General features: G+C 66.3%; 1 protein-coding gene across 5 annotated transcripts in view; it reads right to left on the bottom strand.

Annotated features, from left to right (window-relative positions):
• The window catches only part of PC (pyruvate carboxylase), a 33,855-nt gene that overhangs the window by 12,759 nt on the left and 1,112 nt on the right, over window positions 1-19,984 (bottom strand). The window contains exons 1-13 of one of the 5 annotated variants that reach the window (XM_084502381.1): window positions 19,541-19,617; window positions 17,797-17,932; window positions 15,097-15,281; window positions 12,474-12,639; window positions 10,932-11,077; window positions 9,836-9,953; window positions 8,468-8,619; window positions 7,207-7,325; window positions 5,593-5,755; window positions 4,228-4,410; window positions 2,892-3,036; window positions 1,796-1,885; window positions 392-613 (exon numbers count right to left, since the gene is read on the bottom strand). In XM_084502381.1, the coding sequence (XP_084358507.1) occupies window positions 392-613; window positions 1,796-1,885; window positions 2,892-3,036; window positions 4,228-4,410; window positions 5,593-5,755; window positions 7,207-7,325; window positions 8,468-8,619; window positions 9,836-9,953; window positions 10,932-11,077; window positions 12,474-12,639; window positions 15,097-15,281; window positions 17,797-17,932 (1,825 nt within the window). In that variant the 5' untranslated portion in view covers window positions 19,541-19,617. Of the gene's footprint in view, window positions 1-391; window positions 614-1,795; window positions 1,886-2,891; window positions 3,037-4,227; window positions 4,411-5,592; window positions 5,756-7,206; window positions 7,326-8,467; window positions 8,620-9,835; window positions 9,954-10,931; window positions 11,078-12,473; window positions 12,640-15,096; window positions 15,282-17,796; window positions 17,933-19,012; window positions 19,019-19,508; window positions 19,618-19,984 lie in introns of those variants that run through there. The other 4 variants (XM_084502379.1, XM_084502382.1, XM_084502383.1 and 1 more) reach the window with 4 other exon arrangements.

Genomic DNA, 19,984 nt, shown 5'->3' with positions numbered 1-19,984 from the left:
CCCTGTCCCCATGGTGCCCCGCCCACCCCTCCCAGGCCCCGCCCACACTCCTCAGGCCCCGCCCACCCCCCGAGGCTCCGCCCACCCCTCCAGGCCCCTTGAGACCCCATCCACCCCAGACCCACCCCAGATGCCCTGTCCCCATGGTGCCCCGCCCCCTCCTCCCACGCCCCTCCCACCCCCCTTAGGCCCCGCCCACCCCCCTGAGGCCCCGCCCACCCCCCTGAGGCCCCGCCCCCTGACCTCCCCAGGTCTCCATGCTGCAGAGGAGGCTTAGGGCATGCACCACGAAGGGGGCAACACCCACCCCCCTTAAGCCCCTCCCACCCCCCTGAGGCCCCGCCCACACCCCTGAGGCCCCTCCCACCCCCCTGAGGCCCCGCCCCCTGACCTCCCCAGGTCTCCATGCTGCAGAGGGGGCTGAGGGCGTGCGCCACGAAGGGGGCGACGCGGGCCAGGTCGCGGGTGCGGACGCGGGTGGCCAGCAGGGACTGGTGGGCGTCGCGGAAGGTGGTGTCGGTCAGCAGCAGCCCCCGGTGCCCCCGCAGCGCCCGCGCGAAGCCCCCCGGCCCCTCGCGGCTCAGCACCTCCCGCAGCCCCGCCGGGGGCGGCCCTGGAAAGGGGGGGGGGGGACATAAGGGGAGGGGGGGTCAGTGGGGGGGTTATATATGGGGGGGGGTCTCCATGGGGGGTCACCGTGTTGGGGGGGGGTCAGTGTGGGGGGGTTATATATGGGGGGGGGTCTCCATGGGGGGTCACCGTGTTGGGGGGGGTCAGTGGGGGGGTTATATGGGGGGCATCATAATGGGGGGTCAGTGTTAAGGGGGGGTCAGTGGGGGGGCATCATCATGGGGGGTCACACCGTGGGGGGGTCAGTGGGGGGGTTATATGGGGGGGGGCATCATCGTGGGGGGTCAGTGTTAAGGGGGGGGTCAGTGGGGGGGTTACATATTGGGGGGGGTCTCCATGGGGGGTCAGTGTTAAGGGGGGGGGGTCATTGGGGGGGGCATCATCGTGGGGGGTCACACCGTGGGGGGGTCAGTGGGGGGGTTATATGGGGGGGGGGGCATCATCATGGGGGGTCACCGTGGGGATTATTTGGGGAGGGGGGGTCTCCATGGGGGGTCACCATGGGGATTATTTTGGGGGGGGGGGCATCATCATGGGGGGTCATCGTGGGGATTACTTGGGGAGGGGTCACCATGGGGATTATTTTGGGGGGCGTCACCATGGGGGTTATATGGGGGGGGGCATCATCATGGGGTCACCGTGGGGGGGGTCAGTGTTGGGGAGGGTCAGTGTGGGGGGCATCATCATGGGGGGTCACCGTGGGGATTACTTGGGGAGGGGGGGTCTCCATGGGGGGTCACCAGGTCACCATCAGGATTTGTTTTGGGGTGGGGGCACTACTGGGATTTGTTTTCTTGGGGGGGGAGGGGTCACCATGGGGATTATTTGGAGGGGGGGGGGGAGGAGTCACCATGAGGATTATACTGGGGGGGGTCACCATGGGGATTATTTTGGGGGGGGTGTCACCATTTGTGGTGCTGAGCGTGTGCATGGCGCGGGCGTGAGGTGTGCGTGGACCCCCCCCCCCCAAAAAAATAAAAAAAAATCACATCCCCTTGATGCCCCCCCCCCCCCCAAAAAAAAAAATCACATGGCCCCCACCCCCCAACTAGGAGGGTCCCATGGAACCCAAATGCACCCCCCACCCCATAGGAGGACCCCTATGGGACCCCCCCCCACCCCCAAAGCCCCTCTGACACCCACAGCCCCCCCCCTCCCCACTCACCCATGGGCACGGGGGGGGGCACGGGCTCCACCAGCGCCGCTTTGGCCTTGACGGGGAGGGGGGTGCTGGGGCCGTTCACCATCACGTGGCCTGGGGGGGGGGGGGCACCCGGTCAGGACCCCCCAAAACCCCCCAGACCCCCCCCACAAGCCCCCTCAGGACCCCCAAACCCTCTCAGAACCCCCCAGAACCCCTCAGAACCCCCTTACGCCCCCCCAGACCTACCCCAGACCCCCTCAGACCTCCCCCAGACCCCCTCGGGACCCCCCCAAGCCCCCTCAGGACCCCCTCCAGACCCTCTCAGGACCCCCCAACCCCCCCTGGGACCCCCCCCAGGACCCTCAAACCCTCTCAGAACCCCCCAGAACCCCCTCATGCCCCCCCAGACCTCCTCAGAACCCCCCCAAACCCCCCGGGACCCCCCCAGGACTCTCCCAGGACCCCCAAACCCTCTCAGAACCCCCTCGCGCCCCCCCAGACCCCCCCCAGACCCCCTCAGGACCCCCCCAAATTCCCTGAGAACCCTCCCAAGCCCCCTCAGGACCCCCTCCAGACCCTCTCAGGACCCCCCAAACCCCCCCAGGACCCCCCCAGGACCCCCTCATGCCCCCCAGACCTCCCCCAGACCCCCTCAGAACCCCCCCAAACCCCCTCAGGACCCCCCTAAGCCCCCTGAGAACCCCCCCAAGCCTCCTCAGGACCCCCTCCAGACCCTCTCAGGACCCCCCAAAGCCCCCCAGGACCCCCCCAGGACACTCCCAGGACCCCCAAACCCTCTCAGAACCCCCTCACGCCCCCACAGACCTCCCCCAGACCCCCTCAGGACCCCCCAGACCCCCTCAGGACCCCCCAGACCCCCTGAGAACCCCCCCAAGCCCCCTCAGGACCCCCTCCAGACCCTCTCAGGACCCCCCAACCCCCCCTAGGACCCCCCCAGGACCCCCTCATGCCCCCCAGAACTCCTCCAGACCCCCTCAGGACCCCCCCAAAGCCCATCAGGACCCTTCCAGACCCCCCCCCAAACCCCCTCAGGACCACCTCCAGACCCCTCTCAGGACCCCCCAAACCCCCCCGGGACCCCCCCCAAGCCCCCCACCCAGGTAATGGAGCAGCTTCTGGGCCCGGTTCTGGCTGGGCTGCAGGTTGAAGAGCTCGGGGTTCTCGTCGATGAACTGGGTGTCCACGGCCCCCCCCAAAAATTGGGGGTGGGCCAGGACGTTCTGCAGGAACGGGATGTTCGTCTGCCGGAGAGACGCGCCGCCGCCGTGAGCGGGCCCTCGTGCAACGCACCACGGGCCCAGCCACCCCCCCCCCTCCTCGTGCAATGCACGAGGCGCTGAGCGACCCCCCCCCGTGAGGTCTCCCAGTCCCGTTGTGCATTGCACGAGGACCCCCAGTTCCCCCGTGCATTGCACAAGGACCCCCCCAGCTCCCCCGTGCATTGCACGAGGATCCTCCCAGTTCCCCCGTGCGTTGCACGAGGACCCTCCCAGCTCCCCTGTGCATTGCACGACGACCTCCCAGTTCCCCCGTGCATTGCACGAGGATTCCCCGTTCCCCCGTGCATTGCACGAGGACCCCCCAGTTCCCCCGTGCATTGCACGAGGACCCCCAGTTCCCCCGTGCATTGCACGAGGATTCCCAGTTCCCCCGTGCATTGCACGAGGACCCTCCCAATTCCCCCCGTGCATTGCACGAGGACCCCCAGTTCCCCCGTGCATTGCACGAGGACCCCCAGCAACCCCGTGCATTGCACGAGGATCCTCCCAGTTCCCCCATGCGTTGCACGAGGACCCCCAGTTACCCCGTGCATTGCACCAGGACCCCCCCACCCCTCCCAGAGCCCCCCCACTCCCCCCAGAGCCCCCCTACCCAATTGTGCATCGCACCAGGACCCCCCTAACATCATTGTGCATCGCACCACGACTCCCCCAACCCCTCCCAGAGCCCCCCCACCCAATTGTGCATCACACCAGGACCCCCCCAACCCCTCCCAGAGCCCCCCTACCCCATTGTGCATCGCACCAGGACCCCCCCAACCCCTTCCATAGCCCCCCTACCCAATTGTGCATTGCACCAGAACCCCCCTAACATCATCGTGCATCGCACCAGGACCCCCCCAACCCCTCCCAGAGCCCCCCCACCCCTCCCAGAGCCCCCCTACCCAATTGTGCATCGCACCAGGACCCCCCCCACCCCATTGTGCATCGCACCACGACCCCCCCAACCCCTCCCAGAGCCCCCCTACCCCATTGTGCATCGCACCAGGACCCCCCCCAACCCCTCCCAGAGCCCCCCCACTCCCCCCAGAGCCCCCCTACCCCATTGTGCATCGCACCAGGACCCCCCCAACCCCTCCCAGAGCCCCCCCAACCCCTCCCATAGCCCCCCCACCCAATTGTGCATCGCACCAGGACCCCCCCCCAGCCCACCTTGACCCCGCGGATGCGGAACTCGGCCAGGGCCCTCCTCATTTTGGCGGCGGCCGCGGGCTGGTCGGGGCCGTGCGCCACCACCTTGACCAGCAGCGAGTCGTAATGGGGCGAGATCAGGGCGCCCTGGAACGCCGAGGCCCCGTCCAGGCGGATCCCCATCCCCTCGCCGCTCCGGAACACCTAGGGGACGTATAGGGGACCCTATGGATCCCATATGGTGCCCCCCGTGGCCCTCTATGGACCCCCCAAGGGGAGCCTGCGTGGGTTTGTGCGGGGACCCGCAGACCCCAATCGCCCCTGTGCCACCCTAAAAAGCTTGGTGGAGGCACTTATAGGCCCTATATGGGACCATATAGCCCCCCTATAGGTTCATATAGGTGCCCCTAGACCCTATATGGCCCCCAAGGGTGCCCATATGGATTTGCAATGGCACCTGTAGACCCTGAGTCACCCTAAAAAGCCTGGTGGAGGCACTTATAGACCCTATATGTCCCATATAGCCCCCCTATAGGTTCATATAGGTGCCCCTAGACCCTATATGGCCGCCAAGGGTGCCCATATGGATTTGCACGGGGACCTGCAGACCCCAATCACCCCTGTGCCACCCTAAAAAGCCTGGTGGAGGCACTTATAGACCCTATATGTCCCATATAGCCTCCCTATAGGTCCCACATAGGGCTCTATAGGGTCCTGTAGTGGGTCCTATAGGGTCTCATAGGGGGTCCTATAGGGCCCCAGAGCGGGTTCCATAGGGTCCCATAGGGTTTCCTATAGGATCCCATAGGGGGTTCCATAGGGTTTCATAGGGGGTCCTATAGGGTCCCAGAGTGGGTTCCATAGGGTCCCATATTGGGTCCTATAGAGTCCCATAGGGGGTCCTATAGGGTCCCATAGAAGGTTCCATAGGGTCCCAGAGGGGTCCTATAGGGTCTCATAGGGGGACCTATAGGGCCCCAGAGCGGGTTCCATAGGGTCCCATAGGGTTTCCTATAGGATCCCATAGGGTTTCCTATAGGATCCCATAGGGGGTTCCATAGGGTTTCATAGGGGGTCCTATAGAGTCCCAGAGTGGGTTCCATAGGGTCCCAGAGTGGGTTCTATAGGGTCCTGTAGTGGGTCCTATAGGGTCCCAAAGGGGGTTCCATAGGGTCCCATATTGGGTCCTATAGAGTCCCATAGGGGGTTCTATAGGATCCCAGAGGGGATCCTATAGGGGGTTCTATAGGGTCCCATAGCATTTCCTATAGGATCCAATAGGGGGTTCCATAGGGTCCCAGAGGGGGTTCCATAGGGTCCCATATTGGGTCCTATAGAGTCCCATAGCGGGTCCTATAGGGTCCCAGGGGGGTTCCTATAGGGTACCTCGATGCGGCCGGTGTCGGGCTGGAAGGCGCGGGCCGGGTCCTCGGTGGTGACGCGGCACTGGATGGCGCAGCCGTGCACCCGCACGCTGTCCTGCCGCAGCCCCAGCTCGGGCAGCGAGCGCCCGGCAGCCACCAGCAGCTGAGCCTGAACCAGGTCCACCCTGGGGGGTTGGGGGGGGAAAAATGTCAGGGGGGGGCGCATCGCACGGACCCACCCCCCCGACCCTATACGGCCCCATATAGCTGGGGTGGGGAGCGCCTGGGACCCCATGGGGACCCCAAAAGCATCCTGTGATCTCCCAGACCTGTGTCCCCCCCCCCCATAATAATGGGGACCCCAGCATAAAGGGATTGGGGGGGGACATGAGGGGGGGGGCACATTGCATGGACCCACCCCCCTGACCCTATACGACCCCATATAGCTGGGGTGGGGAGCGCCTGGGACCCCATATGGACCCCAAAAGCATCCTCTGTGCTCCCAGACCTGTGTCCCCCCCCCCCCATAATAATGGGGACCCCAGCATAAAGGGATTGGGGGGGGACATGAGGGGGGGGGCACATTGCATGGACCCACCCCCCCGATCCTATATGGCCCCATATAGCTGGGGTGGGGAGCGCCTGGGACCCCATATGGACCCCAAAAGCATCCTGGGGACCCCTCTGTGTGCTCCCAAACCTGCCCCCCCCCCGCCCATAATAATGGGGACCCCAGCATAAAGGAATTGGGGGGGGACATGTGGGGGGGGCACATTGCATGGACCCAGCCCCCCGACCCTATATGACCCCATATAGCTGGGGTGGGGAGCGCCTGGGACCCCATATGGACCCCAAAAGCATCCTGTGATCTCCCAGACCTGTGTCCCCCCCCCTTAATAATGGGGACCCCAGCATAAAGGAATTGGGGGGGGGGACATGTGGGGGGGGCACATCGCACAGACCCACCCCCCCGGCCCTATATGGCCCCATATAGCTGGGGTGGGGAGCGCCTGGGACCCCATGGGGACCCCAAAAGCATCCTGGGGACCCCTCTGTGTGCTCCCAAACCTGCCCCCCCCCGCCCATAATAATGGGGACCCCAGCATAAAGGGGTCTGGGGGGGGGGCACATCGCACGGACCCACCCCCCCGACCCTATATGGCCCCATATAGCTGGGGTGGGGAGCGCCTGGGACCCCATGGGGACCCCAAAAGCATCCTGGGGACCCCCCTGTGTGCTCCCAAACCTGCCCCCCCGCCCATAATAATGGGGACCCCAGCATAAAGGAATTCGGGGGGGGACATGTGGGGGGTGGGGCTTAAACCCCCCCTCCTCCTGAAGACCCCAAAATCTGGGTGCCCCCTAAAACCCCCCATAATCTGGGTGACCCCCCCTCCATACCCCCCACCCTCCTGGAGACCCCAAAACCTTTTTTTTCCCCCCCCCAGACCCCCCCAATCCTTCCCCCACCCCCCTAAATCCCCCAAATCCCCCCTTTACCCCCCCCAAAAAAAACCCACCCCAACCCTTTGTGCTCCCCAACCCCACCCCGCTCCTCCCTGAGCCCCCCCCGCCCCCCATAAGTGCCCCCCACCCCCCAAAAAAAATTGCCCCCCCCCCCCCCCCCAAATCTCACCCCGTAATCTCCTCGGTCACCGTGTGCTCCACCTGCAGCCTCGAGTTGACCTCGATAAAATAGTGGCCCCCCCCCCGGTCCACCAGGAACTCCACGGTCCCCGCGTTCTCGTAGCCCACCTGCGCGACCCCAAAAACGCCGTGAGACCCCCCCCCACCCCAAAAAATTCCTACGGACCCATCCCCACCTCCCCCACCTCCAGGAGACCCCAAAAATAGGGTCTGACCCCCCCCCATCCTTAAAATGCTCACCCTTAAGGTGAGGTCCTAAATACACGGGGACCCCCCCCCCAGCGCTGGGGACCCCAAAAGATTTTTGGGGGGGGGGTCTCCAGCACTCCGGGACCCCCTACAGCAAGGTCCTCGATGTCTGGGAGCCCCCTTTTTGGGGTCCCCAAAATGCCCTGGCCCCCCCTGGACCCCCCCAGACCCCAAAACCCCCCCAGACCTGCTGGGCATCCTCAGCAAAACCCCTTTCTACGGGTGGGATGGGCGCAACCCCAATGGACCCCTGGCCCCCCCTGGCCCCCCCCAGACCCTAAAACCCCCCCAGCCCCTAAACCCCCCCCCTGGACCCCCCCAACCCCCTGGACCCCCCCAGACCCCCAAATCCCCCCCAGACCTGCTGGGCATCCTCAGCAAAACCCCTTTCTATGGGTAGGATGGGCGCAACCCCAATGGACCCCTGACCCCCCCAGCCCCTAAAACTCCCCCCAGGACCCCCCCCTGCCCCCCCCCAGCCCTTAAACCCCCCCCTGGACCCCCTCAGACCCCCAAACCCCCCCAGACCTGCTGGGCATCCTCAGGTCATATGGGTAGGATGGGTGCAACCCCAATGGACCCCTGCCCCCCCCTGGACCCCCCCAACCCCCAAGACCCCCCCAGGACCCCCCCCAGCCCCTAAACCCCCCCCTGGACCCCCCCAGACCCCCAAAACCCCCCCAGACCTGCTGGGCATCCTCAGCAAAACCCCTTTCTAGGGGTGGGATGGGCGCAACCCCAATGGACCCCTGACCCCCCCTGGACCCCCCTGGACCCCCCCCAACCCCTAAAACCCCCCAGGACCCCCCCAGCCCCCAGGACCCCCCCTGGACCCCCCCAGACCCCCAAACCCCCCCAGACCTGCTGGGCATCCTCAGGTCATATGGGTGGGATGGGCGCAACCCCAATGGACCCCTGACCCCCCATGGACCCCCCCAACCCCTAAACCCCCCCTGGCCCCCCCTGGACCCCAGGACCCCCCCCCGGGCCCCCCCCCGGACCTGTCGGGCGATGCGGACGGCGTCGTCGGCCAGGCGTTGGCGGAGCTGGGGGGGGAGGCGGGCGGCGGGGGCGATCTCCAGCACCTTCTGGTGCCGGCGTTGGATGGAGCAGTCGCGCTCGTAGAGGTGCACCACGTTCCCGTGCTGGTCCCCTACGGGGGGGGGGGGGGACGGGACACGGGGGGGGTCAAAAAAAATTTAAAAAAATTTTAAAAAAATTTTAAATAAATAAATAAATAAAAAAAAATTAAAAAAAAAAATAAAAATAAAAAATAATAAATAAAATAAAATGAAATAAAATAAGGGGGGGGGCAAAAAATAACAATAAAATAAGGGGGGGTATAACCCCATGCAGCCCCCCCATGACCCCCCCATAAACCCCCAAGGCCCCCCCCCATGACCCCATAAACCCCCGTGGCCCCCCCAACCCCCCCCATAACCCCCCATGACCCCATAAACCCCCCTATAAACCCCCATGCCCCCCCCATAACCCCCCCATAAACCCCCAAGGCCCCCCCATGACCCCATAACCCCCCATGACCCCCCCCCAAACCCCCATGGCCCCCCCATAAACCCCCATAACCCCCCCCCATGACCCCATAAACCCCCATGGACCCCCCCCCAACCACCCCATAACCCCATGCAGCCCCCCCATAACCCCCCCATAAACCCCCAAGGCCCCCCCCCATGACCCCATAAACCCCCATGGCCCCCCCAACCCCCCCCATAACCCCCCATGACCCCATAAACCCCCCTATAAACCCCCATGCCCCCCCCATAACCCCCCCATAAACCCCCAAGGCCCCCCCATGACCCTATAAACCCCCATGACCCCCCCCCAAACCCCCATGGCCCCCCCATAAACCCCCATAACCCCCCCCCATGACCCCATAAACCCCCATGGACCCCCCCCCAACCACCCCATAACCCCATGCAGCCCCCCCATGACCCCATAAACCCCCATGGCCCCCCCGTAACCCCCCCCATAACCCCCCCATGACCCCATAAACCCCCATGGCCACCCCATAACCCCCCCCACAGCCCCCCCTATAAACCCCCATAACCCCCCCCCAAGACCCCATAGCCCCCCCATAACCCCCTATACGCCCCCCCCAACCACTCCATAACCCCATAAACCCCCCCCATAAAGCCCCATAACCCCCCCCATGACCCCATAAACCCCCATGGCCCCCCCATAAACCCCCATACCCCCCCCCCCATGACCCCATAACCCCCCCAGGCCCCCCCCAGATCCCCCCCAGCCCCCAGGGGCTCAGCACCGAGGGCCGAGGGGGTCCCGTGGCCCCCCCCCATGACCCCATAACCCCCCCCATGACCCCATAACCCCCCCCCGGACCCCCCCCATACCCAGGATCTGGACCTCGATGTGGCGGGGGCGCTCGATCAGCTTCTCCACGAACAGCGCCCCGTCCCCAAAAGCCGCCAGGGCTTCCGAGGAGGCGCGGGTGAAGCTCTCCTCCAGCTCCTGCACCCAAACAGCACCCATGGGTGCCCCCCCCGGGGTGGGTGCCCCCCCCCTGAACCCCCTTACCCCCCCCCCAAACCCCCTTACCCTAAGGTGTTTTGGTGTCCCCAGCCACCACCCACTTGGGTGACCCCCCAGACACTTGGGTGCCCCCCCCGGTGTCACCCATGGGTGCCCCCCCCGGGGTGGGTGCCCCCCCCCGAACCTCCTTAACCCCCCCTGAACCTCCTTACCCCCCCCTGAACCCCCTTACCCCCCCCCCAAACCCCCTTACCCTAAGGTGCTTTGATGTCCCCAGCCACCACCCACTTGGGTGCCCCCCCCCGGTGTCACCCATGGGTGCCCCCCCCGGGGTGGGTGCCCCCCCCGAACCTCCTTAACCCCCCCCCCGAATCTCCTTACCCCCCCCTGAACCCCCTTACCCTAGGATGTTTTGATGTCCCCAGCCACCACCCAGTTGGGTGCCCCCCCCCGGGTGTCACCCATGGGTGCCCCCCCCTAAGATTTGGGACCACCTGGGTGCCCCCCAGACCCTTGGGTGCCCCCCCCCCCCCCAAAAGGTTTGGGGCCACCTAGGTGCCCCCCCTCACCCAGCTGGGTCCCTCCTAGATACTTGGGTGCCCCCCCCCGGACACCTGTGTGCCCCCCCCAGACACTTGGGTGCCCCCCGGGTGTCACCCATGGGTGCCCCCCCCTAAGGTTTGGGTGCCCCCCCCCACCCACTTGTGTCCCTCCTGCACCTCCGGGTGCCCCCCCAGCCGCCTGGCTGCCCCCCCATTAAGGTCCCTCCCCATCAACCCCCCCCCCCACCCACTCAGGTGCCCCCCCCCCAAAAAATTAACCCCCCCCAGCCCCCCCCCACGCAAAAACCATGGGAGAAAGCGCCCAGGGAGGGGTCCCCATGGGGTCAAGGAGGGATGGTGGGGGGGGGGGGGGATAATTTGGGGTGGGGGGGGGGTTTATGGGGTGGGGGGGTACCTCAGGGGCGCGGACGACGCGCATGCCGCGCCCCCCCCCGCCGTGGGCGGCCTTGAAGATGACGGGGAAGCCCACCCCCAGGGCGAAATCCCGAGCTTCATCCAGAGACGCCACCGGAGCCGCCGTCCCCGGGACCACCGGCACCCCTGGGTGCCCCCCCCCCCCACCCAACACCCCCCCAAAGTCAGCACGGCCAGGATGGGACACACGGTGCCCCCCCCAAAAAAAAAGCTCCCACCCCCATAAGCCTCCCCCAATAGGTCCCAAGCCTTCCCAGGTCCTCACAACCCCCCCAATCCCCTGAAAACCCTATAAGCCCCCCCCCATAAACCCCATAACCCCCCCATAAACCCCGTAACCCCCCCATAAACCCCCCCAACCCCCCCATAAACCCCGTAACCCCCCCATAAACCCCCCCAACCCCCCCATAAACCCCATAACCCCCCCATAAACGCCCCCAACCTCCCCATATACCCCCCATAACACCCCCATAACCCCCCCAAACCCCCCAATAACCCCATAACCCCCCCATAAACCCCCATGGCCCCCCCATAACCCCACATAGCCCCCCCCAACCACCCCATAACCCCACATAGCCCCCCCTAACCAACCCATAACCCCCCCATAAACCCCCATGGCCCCCCCCAACCACCCCATAACCCCACGCAGCCCCCCCAATAACCCCATAACCACCCCATAAACCCCCATGGCCCCCCATAACCCCCCCCAATAACCCCATAACCCCCCCCATAAACCCCATAAGCCCCCCCCATAAACCCCATGTAGCCCCCCCATAACCCCACGCAGCCCCCCAATAACCCCATAACACCCCCATAACCCCACGCAGCCCCCCAATAACCCCATAACCCCCCCATAACCCCCCCCAACCACCCCATAACCACCCCCTAAACCCCCATGGCCCCCCCATAACCCCCCCCAATAACCCCATAACCCCCCCATAAACCCCCATGGCCCCCCCCAATAACCCCATAACCACCCCCATAACCCCATAACCACCCCATAAACCTCCATGGCCCCCCCATAACCCCATGTAGCCCCCCCCATAACCCCATGTAGCCCCCCCCAATCACCCCATAACCCCACATAGCCCCCCCTAACCACCCCATAACCCCCCCATAAACCCCCATGGCCCCCCCAATAACCCCATGGCCCCCCCATAACCCCCTCTAACCACCCCCTAACCCCACATAGCCCCCCCTAACCACCCCATAACCCCATGTAGCCCCCCCAATCACCCCATAACCCCACATAGCCCCCCCTAACCACCCCATAATCCCCCCATAAACCCCCATGCCCCCCCCAATAACCCCATAACCCCCCCATAAACCCCCATGGCCCCCCATAACCCCCCCCAATAACCCCATAACCCCCCCATAACCCCATGTAGCCCCCCCCAATAACCCCATAACCCCCCCATAACCCCATGTAGCCCCCCCCAATAACCCCATAACCCCCCCCAATAACCCCATAACCCCCCCCAATAACCCCATAACCCCCCCAGGACCCCCCCAGGACCCCCACCGGCGGCGACGGCGATGCCCCTGGCCTCCACTTTGTCTCCCATCTTGCGGACCACGTCCGGGGGGGGCCCCACGAAGCGCACCCCCGCGTCCACGCAGGCCTGGGCGAAGTCGGCGCGCTCCGACAGGAACCCGTAGCCGGGGTGGATGGCGTCCACCCCGTTCTCCTGGGGGGGGGGCACAAGGCGTCAGACCCCCCCCCCCCAAACCCCAATGACCCCCCCCAAACCCCAACGACCCCCCCCAAACCCCAATGTGCCCCCCCAAAACCCCAATGACCCCCCCCAAACCCCAAATGTCCCCCTATAGGGATCCCATTTCTCCCCTCCCCAAGGGATGCAGCCACCCCCCAAGTGCCCCCCCCAACCCCAATGTGCCCCCCCCAAACCCCAACGACCCCCCCCAAACCCCAATGTGCCCCCCCAAACCCCAATGACCCCCCCCCAAACCCCAAATGTCCCCCTATAGGGATCCCATTTCTCTGCTCCCCAAGGGACGTAGCCACCCTGGATGCCCCTTCCCCAACCCCAGGTGCTCCCCCCGACCCCAAATGCCCCCCCCCGACCCCAAATGCCCCCCCCCGACCCCAAATATCCCCCCATAGGGCCCCATTTCTCCCCTCCCCAAGGGACGCAGCCACCTGGGACCACCTGGGTGCCCCCTCCCCAACCCCAAGTGCCCCCTCTCCAACCCCATATGCCCCCTCTCTGTCCCAAATGCCCCCCCCGACCCCAAATACCCCCCCCCAGCCCCAAATATCCCCCCATAGGGCCCCATTTCTCCCCTCCCCAAGGGACGCAGCCACCTGGGACCCCCTGTGTGCCCCCTGGGAGCCCCCTCCCCAACCCCAGCTTACCCCCCCCGACCCTAAATACCCCCCCCCCGACCCCAGGTGACCCCCCCGGCCCTATTGTGCCCCCCCCAGCCCCAAATGCCCCCCCCCAGACCCCAAATACCCCCCCAAAAGGGGTCCCTCTCCAAGGGACGCAGCCACCTGGGACCCCCTGGGACCCCCTGTGTGCCCCCTCCCCAACCCCAAATCCCCCCCCCCGACCCCAAATACCCCCCCCCATCCCAAATACCCCCCCCCGGCCCCAAATGCCCCCCCCCAGACCCCAAATACCCCCCAAAAAGGGGTCCCTCCCCAAGGGACGCAGCCACCTGGGACCCCCTGGCTGCCCCTTCCCCAACCCCAGCCGCCCTCCCCCGACCCCAAATCCCCCCCCCCGACCCTAAATACCCCCCCCAGCCCCAAATATCCCCCCATAGGGCCCCATTTCTCCCCTCCCCAAGGGACGTAGCCACCCAGTGTGCCCCTTCCCCAACCCCAGCTGCCCCCTCTCTGTCCCAAATACCCCCCCCCCGACCCCAAATGCCCCCCCCCGACCCCAAATACCCCCCCAGCCCCAAATATCCCCCCATAGGGCCCCATTTCTCCCCTCCCCAAGGGACGCAGCCACCTGGGACCCCCTGGGTGCCCCCTCCCCAACCCCAGCCGCCCTCCCCCGACCCCAGGTGGCCCCCCCCGACCCCAAATGCCCCCCCCGACCCCAGGTGCCCCCCCCCGGCCCTATTGTGCCACCCCCAGACCCCAAATACCCCCCAAAAAGGGGTCCCTCCCCAAGGGACGCAGCCACCTGGGACCCCCTGGGAGCCCCTTCCCCAACCCCAGCTGCCCCCTCTCTGTCCCAAATACCCCCCCCCCGACCCCAAATACCCCCCCCCCATCCCAAATACCCCCCCCCGGCCCCAAATGCCCCCCCCCAGACCCCAAAGACCCCCCAAAAAGGGGTCCCTCCCCAAGGGACGCAGCCACCTGGGACCCCCTGGCTGCCCCTTCCCCAACCCCAGCCGCCCTCCCCCGACCCCAGGTGGCCCCCCCCGACCCCAAATCCCCCCCCCCGACCCCAAATACCCCCCCCCGACCCCAGGTGCCCCCCCCCGACCCCAAATACCCCCCCAAAAGAGGTCCCTCCCCAAGGGATGCAGCCACCTGGGACTCCCTGGCTGCCCCTTCCCCAACCCCAGCCGCCCTCCCCCAACCCCATCTGCCCCCTCTCTGTCCCAAATACCCCCCCCGACCCTAAATACCCCCCCCCAGCCCCAAATATCCCCCCATAGGGCCCCATTTCTCCCCTCCCCAAGGGACGCAGCCACCTGGGACCCCCTTTGTGTCCCCTCCCCAACCCCAGCTGCCCTCCCCCGACCCCAAATCCCCCCCCCGACCCCAAATACCCCCCCCCGACCCCAGGTGCCCCCCCCAGACCCCAAATACCCCCCCAAAAGGGGTCCCTCCCCAAGGGACGCAGCCACCTGGGACCCCCTGGGACCCTCTGGGTGCCCCTTCCCCAACCCCAGCCGCCCTCCCCCGACCCCAAATGCCCCCCCCGACCCCAAATACCCCCCCCGACCCCAAATACCCTCCCCCCCATCCCAAATACCCCCCCCCAGACCCCAGGCATCCCCCAAAAGGGGTCCCTCCCCAAGGGACGCAGCCACCTGGGACCCCCTGGGACCCCCTGTGTGCCCCCTGGCTGCCCCTTCCCCAACCCCAGCCGCCCTCCCCCGACCCCAAATCCCCCCCCCCCCGACCCCAAATGCCCCCCCCCGCCCCCGCTACTCACCCTGGCCACGCGGATGATGTCGGGGACGTGCAGGTAGGCCTGGACGGGGGGCAGCCCCCGGCCCACCAGGTAGGCCTCGTCCGCCTTCTGCCGGTGCATCTGCCCCGTGTCCTGCTCCGAGTACACGGCCACCGTGCGGATCCCCAGCTCCGTGCAGGCCCGGAACACCCGGATGGCGATTTCCCCTAAAGGGGGGGGACGTTTGGGGACACGTGGGGATGGCTTGGGGACAGCGGGATGGGATGGGGACAGCGGGATGGGATGGGGGGCCGGGGGTGGGGAGGGAAGGGGGAGATCCTATTGGGGATGGGGCATGGGGATGGGGAGACCCCATTGGGGATGGGGACACAGGGATGGGGACATGGGGTTGGGGACATGGGGAGGGCTTGGGGACACCCCATTGGGGATGGGGATATGGGGATGGGGAGACCCCATTGGGGATGGGGAGGGCTTGGGGACACCCCATTGGGGATGGGGATATGGGGATGGGGAGACCCCATTGGGGATGGGGAGGGCTTGGGGACACCCCATTGGGGATGGGGATATGGGGATGGGGAGACCCCATTGGGGATGGGGAGGGCTTGGGGACACCCCATTAGGGATGGGGACACAGGGATGGGGACATGGGGTTGGGGACACAGGGATGGGGACACAGGGATGGGGAGGGAATGGGGAGATCCCATTGGGGATGGGGCATGGGGATGGGGAGACCCCATTGGGGATGGGGACACAGGGATAGGGACATGGGGTTGGGGAGATCCCATTGGGGATGGGGACATGGGGATGGGGACACCCCATTAGGGATGGGGACACAGGGATGGGGACACCCCATTGGGGATGGGGACATGAGGATGGGACACCCCATTAAGGATGGGGAGGGCTTGGGGACACCGGGATGGGATGGGGGGCCGGGGGTGGGGAGGGAATGGGGAGATCCTATTGGGGATGGGGATATGGGGATGGGGACATGGGGAGGGCTTGGGGACACCCCATTGGGGATGGGGACACAGGGATGGGGAGGGCTTGGGGACATGGGGATGGGGACATGGGGATGGCCTGGGGACACCGGGATGGGATTGGGAGGGCTTGGGGACATGGGAATGGGGACACCCCATTGGGGATGGGGACATGGGGATGGGGAGATCCCATTGGGGATGGGGACACCCCATTAGGGATGGGGACATGGGGAGGGCTTGGGGACACTGGGATGGGATGGGGAGGGCTTGGGGACACTGGGATGGGGACATGGGGACAGCCTGGGGACACCGGGATGGGATGGGGGGCCGGGGGTGGGGAGGGAAGGGGGAGATCCTATTGGGGATGGGGACACCCCATTGGGGATGGGGACATGGGGTTGGGGACATGGGGAGGGCTTGGGGACACCCCATTGGGGATGGGGACACAGGGATGGGGAGGGCTTGGGGACATGGGGATGGGGACACCCCATTGGGGATGGGGACATGGGGATGGGGAGATCCCATTGGGGATGGGGACACCCCATTAGGGATGGGGACATGGGGAGGGCTTGGGGACACTGGGATGGGATGGGGAGGGCTTGGGGACACTGGGATGGGGACATGGGGACAGCCTGGGGACACCGGGATGGGATGGGGGGCCGGGGGTGGGGAGGGAATGGGGAGATCCTATTGGGGATGGGGACATGGGGATGGGGAGACCCCATTGGGGATGGGGACACAGGGATGGGGACATGGGGTTGGGGACATGGGGAGGGCTTGGGGACACCCCATTGGGGATGGGGACACAGGGATGGGGAGATCCCATTGGGGATGGGGCATGGGGATGGGGACACCCCATTGGGGATGGGGACATGGGGATGGGGACATGGGGAGGGCTTGGGGACACCCCATTGGGGATGGGGACACAGGGATGGGGACACAGGGATGGGGACATCCCATTGGGGATGGGGAGACCCCATTGGGGATGGGGACACAGGGATAGGGACATGGGGTTGGGGAGATCCCATTGGGGATGGGGACACCCCATTAGGGATGGGGACATGGGGAGGGCTTGGGGACACTGGGATGGGGACATGGGGACAGCCTGGGGACACCGGGATGGGATGGGGGGCCGGGGGTGGGGAGGGAAGGGGGAGATCCTATTGGGGATGGGGACATGGGGATGGGGAGACCCCATTGGGGATGGGGACACAGGGATGGGGACATGGGGTTGGGGACATGGGGAGGGCTTGGGGACACCCCATTGGGGATGGGGATATGGGGATGGGGAGATCCCATTGGGGATGGGGCATGGGGATGGGGACACCCCATTGGGGATGGGGACCTGGGGATGGGGACATGGGGAGGGCTTGGGGACACGGGGATGGGGACACCCCATTGGGGATGGGGACACAGGGATGGGGAGATCCCATTGGGGATGGGGACATGGGGAGGGCTTGGGGACACCGGGATGGGATGGGGACACGGGGATGGGGAGGGCTTGGGGACACCCCATTGGGGATGGGGACATGGGGACAACAGGGACCCCAAGGGACGTGGGAAGACCCCAAAGGACAAAGCAGGGATGGGAGAGGACAAAGGGGGCATCCAGGGGACACAGAGGGACCCCAGGGGATGGGGGGGCACCCGGGCGACACAGAGGGACCCCAGGGGTCATGGGAGGCACCCAGGGGACACAGAGGGACCCCAGGGGACATGGGGGGCACCCAAGGGTGCTACTCACCCCGGTTGGCCACCAGGACCTTGCGGATGGGCTGGCAGCTGACGGAGCGGGCGGTCCCGGGGGGGCCCCGCATTAATCGGAGCCGCCAAGCCCCCAGCAGGGCCCGGCCCCCGCGGGGGACGCACAGCTGCAACATCTGGGGGGGGGGGGGGGACACAAAAAAACGGGGGGGGGGGGACACAAAAACGGGGGGGGGGACACACACGAAAACGGGGGTGAGCACAACCCCGTACGAGCCAGCGGAGAATCCCCCGCCGCCACCTTTGCCCCAGTGCCCCCTGCCCCCAACGTGTCCGGCCCTATAGGGGCCAGCGGGGTCGCCCCCCCCCCCCCCCGCCCTCCCAACCCCCCCCACCTCCTCCCAACCCCCCCCCCCCCTTTTCCCAGAAGGGAGCCGGGCGCCCACCTTTCCCCCAGTGACCCCTGCCCCGAAACGTGCCCAACCCCTATAGGAGCCAGCGGAGAATCTCTTCCCCCCCCCCCCCCCCAACCCCCACCCCACCCCGCCGCCTCCTCTTCCATTCCCAGAAGGGGCCCCCGTGCCCTCTGACCCCCCCCCTCCCAAAAAAAAAACGAGCACAACCCTATACGAGCCAGCGGAGAATCCCCTCCTCTTATGGGAAGGGGCCTCGGTGCCCCCCCCTGCACCCTATGACCCCCCCAAATCAGCACAACCCTATACGAGCCAGTGGAGAATCCCCCCCCTTAAGGGAAGGGGGCTCAGTGCCCCCCCCAAATCAGCACAACCCTATACGAGCCAGCGGAGAATCCCCTCCTCTTATGGGAAGGGGCCTCAGTGCCCCCCCCAGCGCCCTATGACCCCCCCAAATCAGCACAACCCCATACGAGACCCTAAAGAATCCCCCCCCCCCGTGCACAACCCCAATACGAGCCAGCAGAGAATCCCCAACCCCCCCCCGCCCCCCCGCCCGGCCAATTAGCGCCGGCCTGGATTAATTAGCAGGCGGCGTGCGGGGGCTGATTAATGAAGCTGGGGGAGGGGGGGGGATTATTCACGCGCGTGTGAACGCGCCCGCGGCTCTCGCACGAGCCCCCCCCCTTGCATGAGCCCCCCCCTTGCACGAGCACCCCCCTTTGCACGAGCACCCCCCTTGCACGAGCCCCCCCCTTTGCACGAGCCCCCCCTTGCACGCTCAGCTCACCCCCCTTGCACAAGCACCCCCCTCTTGCACAAGCACCTCCCTTGCACAAGCACCTCTTGCACGAGCCCCCCCTTGCACAAGCACTTCTCGAGCCCCCCCTTGCACAAGCTCCCTGCTTCCACAAGCCCCCCTTTGCACGAGCACCTCCCTTGCACACGTCTTCCTTGCATGAGCACCCCTTGCACAAGCACCTCCCTTGCACAAGCCCCCCTGCACAAGCCCCCCCTTGCACAAGCACTTCTCGAGCCCCCCCTTGCACGAGCTCCCTGCTTCCACAAGCCCCCCTCTTGCACGAGCTTCCTTTGCACAAGCACCTCTTGCACGCACCTCCCTTGCACGAGTACCCCTTGCACAAGCCCCCCTTGCACAAGCTCCCTGCTTCCACAAGCCCCCCTTTGCACGAGCACCTCCCTTGCACGAGCTTCCTTTGCACAAGCACTTCTTGCACGCGTCTCCCTTGCACGAGCACCTCTCTTGCACGAGCACATCCCTTGCACAAGCACCCCTTGCACGAGCACCTCTTGCACGAGCCCCCCTTTGCACAAGCACCTCTTGCACGAGCACCTTCCTTGCACAAGCACCTCTTGCACGAGCACGTCTCTTGCACGAGCACCCTCCTTGCACGAGCGCCTCCCTTGCACGAGTGCCTCTCCTCCCGCCCTCGCACGTGCCCCCGCCCCCCCCCCCCCGGCCCCGGGTGAATCATTGACCCCCGGGGAGGGCAAAGTCCGGGCCCACGCGGCACTGCCCCCGCAGGGCCCATACGGCCCCGTATGGCCCCTATAGCCCCATATGGCCCCTATAGCCTCATATAGCCCCATACAGCCCCCCCCAGCCCCTATAGCCCCGTATGGCCCCATAGAGCCCCATATGACCCCTATAGCCCCGTATGGCCCCATACAGCCCCATATGACCCCTATAGCCCCGTATGACCCCTATAGCCCCGTATGGCCCCATACAGCCCCATACAGCCCCCCCCCCCCCGGCCCCTATAGCCCCATATGGCCCCTATAGCCCCATATGGC

This window comes from Aythya ferina (assembly GCF_964211825.1).
Source record: "Aythya ferina genome assembly, chromosome: 38".
Lineage (NCBI taxonomy): Eukaryota > Metazoa > Chordata > Aves > Anseriformes > Anatidae > Aythya > Aythya ferina.
Note: the sequence above shows the minus strand (reverse complement) of the source record. Positions and strands in the feature narration are given on the sequence as shown.